The sequence below is a fragment of the Ovis canadensis genome, chromosome 1 (assembly GCF_042477335.2).
Source record: "Ovis canadensis isolate MfBH-ARS-UI-01 breed Bighorn chromosome 1, ARS-UI_OviCan_v2, whole genome shotgun sequence".
Lineage (NCBI taxonomy): Eukaryota > Metazoa > Chordata > Mammalia > Artiodactyla > Bovidae > Ovis > Ovis canadensis.
Genome location: NC_091245.1, coordinates 258,802,688 through 258,808,214, shown reverse-complemented (window position 1 = coordinate 258,808,214; position 5,527 = coordinate 258,802,688). Strand labels below are relative to the sequence as shown.

The window sequence follows — 5,527 nt, the reverse complement described above, 5'->3', positions numbered from 1 at the left end:
TGCAGCCGAGGCCCGGCTGGCGAGATGTCCGCGCAAGGGATGGGGGTGTGGCGAGGGCGATCCGCCGGAAGAGCGAACCCTTCCGAGGCGGCGGATCCGCCCCCTCGCGGGCAGGTAAAGCTAACTGAGGCCCCGGGAGCCGGATAGGTGTCGCGCGCCAACGAGGAGAATGAGGCTCGTCATCTGCTCCCTGCTGTGCGCGGGCGCCCTGGGTGAGTGCGCGCTGGAAGCTGGGTGAGGGCGGCCGCCTAGGATGGGGACCGGGTACCAGCAGAGGGTCAGCCACAGCGGGACGGTACACTGCCTGGGCTAGAGCGGCTTCGAAGCAGCCCAGAGTCTGGCTGGCTGCAAAGTGCCTTCCACCCCCGGAGGTGCATCAGTACACCCGACAGTCAGTCGCCCTTGAAGAAACGCTATAACCTAGGACAGGAGTTCACAAACTATGACCAGCCGGCCAAATTCCGCCAGCCGCCTATATACAGCAGACTGAGCTAAGAATGGGTTTTACATCTTCACATGGGTGGAAGAAAACAAAAAGAAAAATAGTATTGACACATGAGAATTAAATGAAATTCAAACGTCAGCATCCATAAATAACACTTCAGTGCAACAGGATAAGGCTCATTCAGTTAAGTACTATCTACGGCTGCTTTTGGGCTTCCCGGGTGGCTCAGTGGTAAAGAATTCTCCTGCCAATGCAGGATACGCAGGTTTGATTTCTGGGTGGGAAAGATTCCCCTGGAGGAGGAAATGGCAACCCACTCCAGAATTCTTGCGGGGAAAATCCCGTGGACAGAAGAACCTGGATACAGTCCATAGAGTCGCAGAGTCAGACCTGACTCAGTGACTAAACAATGACAACAACGACAATAGCTGCCTTCAGGCTTTAAGGCAGAGTTGATTAGTTGCCACAGAGACTGTATGGCTCACAAAGCTAGTCATTACCTCGGTAGACAATTCTGAAAAATGTTCCTGACCCCTTGCCTGAAGGCTGTTCATCCCATTTAGAGGGGAGGAAACAGGGTCAGAGGAGAGAACAGATTTTTTCCCCCAGGACTCACAGACTATTAATGAGGGGCTGAAGCACATGAGGTAATCTTGTCAAGTGTCTAACCAGAAGCATTGTATGCTCTGAACATACAATGCCTCCCATCCCTACCATACACTAGAGAGGTGGAGAAATATAGGAGACAAACACCCACCCTAGAATGAGATCCACCCGTCACTCAGTGCCATGTGACTCTGAGTGGTCCCTTGCCCTCTCTGAGCTAATTTACTTCTCAGTTAGGTAGAAATTACTTTTTCACAGCAAACACAGTTGCTGCGCACCTGACGTGAAGTCACGTGCCTAAGGGCAGAGCTCTAGGCACAGGTGAGTTATCACTGGAAAAAAAATCCTGCACTTAAATGAAGGGGGCTCTTGGTTGGGTAACTGTAAGGAAGGTCACAGTACAAAGTCACTGAGCTCATGCAGGTGGAAGCCCTCCCAGGCTGAACGACTGGGTTCTGTCCAGCCCTGGTTCTGCCAGGTCTCAGGTTGTCCTAAGTCATTTCTGGGGCAGTGGATCTATCATGGGGGGAGGGGTAACCTGGGCTGGGCAGAAGAAGGCAGGAAACGCAAGGAGTGCTTTCTGGGCCTCCCCGGCCAAGTGCTGCCCTCTAGGGCCACAGAGGGAGCTCTGCAGGGGCTGAGGAGGGCTGCCGGGCTGCTGCTGCTGTGGTCCGACTATGGCCGCAGGAAATCTATAGAGCAGCCTCTTGGTCTCACCCCATTCTCCCTGAACAGTGCTTGTGTTTGTTCTCCCTCCATCCTTCTCCTGGCGGTGTCAGGCACTGACAGAGAGTTCACTCTCCCAGTCAGCTCTGTGTTTACTAAACAGAGGCAAGAGCTTGCCTCTCCTCTGTCCTCTGCCCACTCCACCCCAACATCTCGTCCCTCTTGGCGCTGCGCAAGGCTGGAATTGGGGACCAGCTTTCTTCAAAGCTCAGTGTTCTTTTCCAATAAAAATGCTTCAGGTGGCAGATGACAGGAATGAGACCAAACTAGTTTAAACTAAAATTGTCAGTGGAGAGGAGTTGGTGATTAGGACACCTTGAAAGAGCCAAGAACCAGGGGCTCAGAACAGCCTGTCCCTCCACCTTGGCTGCCACCTTTCTCGATCTTTTGCTCTTCTTGGGAAGAGATTTCTCCACACAGTGAGCATGGGCTACCAGATTGAAATAGTCGAGGTGGGCTCTGAGTACCCCTTCTTGAAACTGTCACATGATCTGATGGAGTTTTACTGATGGCTGGTCTAGTTTAGGCCATTTGACTCCATTGACCCTTAGCTTGCTTACATACACTCCCTTTCTTTTTAAAATAACTTTTACTTACATTTAATATAATGCCTTTCTTTCTGTACACATACAGTTCAATGAATTTCAACAACATGCCTACGCATACAACTACCACCACAATCAAAACACAGAACATTTCTGTCACTCTCAAACTGTCCACTATCCCTTCCTAGTCATTCCCATTTTTTTTCCCACTTTAGATAAGTTTTTCCTTTTCTAAGATTTCACATAAATGGAATTATACAGTACCTAGTCTTTTGTGTCTGGCTAATTTCATTCTGCATAATTGTTCAGGGACTCATCCACATTGTTGTTCACTCATTTTTACTGCTTGATAGTATTTCACGATGTCTTTACTATAGTTTGTTTTCCACTAGTTTCTTAGTGGATGTTTAGATTGTCTTCAGATTGGGGGTATTATGACTAAAGCTGCTTTGACTATTAGTATCCAAGTCTTTGGGTGGACATATGTTTTTATTTCTTTTGGGTGAATATTTAAGAGTAGCATTGCTGGGTCATAATGGTAAGTGTATGTTTAACTAGTTAAGAAAATGTCAGTTTTTTTTTTTGAGTAGTTGTACCACTTCACATTCCTACCAGCAATATGAGAATTTCAGTTGCTCTACATCCTGCTAACACTTGGTGTTGTCAGTATTTTCAAGTTAACCTTTCTAATAGATTTGTGTGGTAGCTCATAATGGTTTTAAATTGCATTTCTCTGAAGAGTAATAATGCTGAAGATTTTTTTGTATATCTTCTTTTATAAAGTATCTGTACAAATATTTCCCTATTTTTCAACTGGATTGTTTGACTTCTTGAGTTAAAAAGCCCTTTATATTCTCTAGATGCAAGTCCTTGGTCAGATAAAGTGTATTACTTACACTTTACTTACACATTACTCAGTCGTGTTCAACTCTTTGTGACTCCGTGGACTGTAGCCCACTAGGCTCCTCTGTCGTGGAATTCTCCAGGCAAGAATACTGGAGTGGGTAGCCATTCCCTTCTCCAGGGGATCTTCCCAACCCAGGGATCAAATCTGTGTCTTCCGCATGCAGGTAGATTCTTTACTGTCTGAGCCACAAGGGATAGATGTATTACAATTATTTAAGCCATATTTGTGGCTTAGCTTTCCATTTTCTAAATGATTTCTTCTGAAGAGCAAATGTCTTACATTTTGATCAGGTTCACCTACCTAATTTTTATTTTTTGTTATTATGTTTTGTGTTGTCTCTAAAAATATAACTGGCTAGCCCCACAAGTTGCAGTATTTTCCTCTTTGTTTTATTTTAGAAGTTTTATAGCTTCAGGTTTTGTATTTTGGTTTATGATGCATTTTTAGTTAATTTTTGTGTGTGGTATAAAGAAAGAGTTTCAATTCATAGTTCTCATATGAATATCTGGTTTTTCCAGGACTTGTTTTTGAGAGCTTCTTTATTTTTTATTTTTTGAGAAGAATATCCTTTCGTCACTGAATTACCTTGGCAGCTTTGTTGAAAATCTACTGCCTCTATAATAGTAGTAGTGTTATAGAATAGTAGTAGTTTTAGTTGCTTAGTTCGGTTTGACTCTTTTCGATCCCATGGACTGTAGTCCAACAGGCTCCTCCTTCCATGGGATTCTCCAGGCAAGTATACTGGAGTGGATAGCTATTCCCTTCTCCAGAGCCTCTTCCTGACCCAGGGAATAAACCTGGGTCTCCTGCACTGCAGGCAGATTCTTTACCATTTGAGCTACAGGGAAGACCTACTGCCTCCATATGGGTCAATTTCTAGACTGTTCTGTTACATTAAGCTTTAGTCGCTCCTTATGACAAGATCATACTCCCTTGGTTGCTATAGCTTTATAGTAAGTCTGGAAATCAGATAGTATAAATCCTCTGGCTCTATTGTGCTACTTCAGTGCTGGTTTGGCCATCTAGGTATTTTGCATATCCAAACACAGGTTTGAATCAGGTTATCAATTTCTATAAAAAGCAAGATTAGGTTTGGTTTTTATTGGGATTGCATTTATACGTTATTTTGAGGAGAGTTGACATCTTAATATTGAGTTTTCTAATCCATGAACATTCTATATCTATTTATTTAGGTCTTTCATTTATCTTGGGAATATTTAGTAGTTTTCATGTACAGGTCTTATTCATAATTTGTTAAACTCATCTCTAGATATGTCATTGTAAGTAGTATTTTTTAAATTTCATTTTTGTAGTTTTTATCTTTTTAGCATTGTAGAGATCCAGTTGATTTTAGTATATTGACCTCAAATCTGATGATCTTCTTAAACTCATTTATTCCTTAAAGTTTTCTTTGTAGAGAAACGTGTTATCTATGAATACAGACAATTTTGTATCTTCTTTTCCAATCTGTGTACCTTTTGTTTCTCTCTTGAGCTTCGTTAAAATGATTAAGACCTCTATTACAATGTTAGAAGTGATGAGAATGTCTATCTTTGACTTGTTTCTGACCTGAAGGGGAAAGCATTCAGTCTTTCACCATTATGTATGACAGTGAGTGTGATTTTTTTGTATATGCTCTTTATCAGGTTAAGGACATTTCTTTCTACCCTTACTTTGGAATTTTGAATTGGCTAGTACCTTTTCTGTTCTGTTGAGATTATCATATGGATTTTTCTGTTTTATTCTGTAATATGGTGAACTATACTGATTAATTTTTGCACTTTAATTCAACTTTTCATTCCTGGGTAAGGGATAAATGTGTGTGTGTGTGTGTGTGTGTGTGTATTCATGTACTCAAAAATTTTTTGGCTGGATTTGATTTATTAATATTTTTTGATTTGTTAATGTTCTGTAAATGATTTTTGTTATCTGTGTTCATGGGGGATATTTGGCTGTAGTTTACTTTGTCTTTAATGTCTTTGTTTGGACTTGGTATCAAGTTAATGTTGTCTTTAGAAAATGAATATTTTTTCTAAGAAATATTTTCTAGGTATATTACTTTCTCCTCTACTTTACAAGATAGTTTGTGTAGCACTGGTGAGATTTCTGTTTTAAGTGTTTGGCAGAATTCATCAGTGTAACCACCTGGGTCTGGAACTTCCTTTAACATTCATTGTAGTGCAAGTTAGCTGAACCCTAATTCTCTCGACATTTGTTTACCTGGAAAAGTTTGGTTTTTCCTTCAATTCTTAAAGTTGTTTTCATTGGTCGTAGATTTCTAAGTTATTTCTAAGATTT

At 41.8% G+C, this 5,527-nt stretch overlaps 1 protein-coding gene across 2 annotated transcripts in view; it reads left to right on the top strand.

Moving 5' to 3' along the window:
* Window positions 1–41: 41 nt before the first annotated feature.
* Window positions 42–5,527, top strand: part of LOC138426608 (inhibitor of carbonic anhydrase-like) — a 45,462-nt gene continuing 39,976 nt past the window's right edge. Inside the window, exon 1 of one of the 2 annotated variants that reach the window (XM_069565322.1) lies at window positions 42–212. In XM_069565322.1, the coding sequence (XP_069421423.1) occupies window positions 170–212 (43 nt within the window). In that variant the 5' untranslated portion in view covers window positions 42–169. The remainder of the gene's footprint in view (window positions 213–5,527) is intronic. The other variant, XM_069565331.1, reaches the window with a different exon arrangement.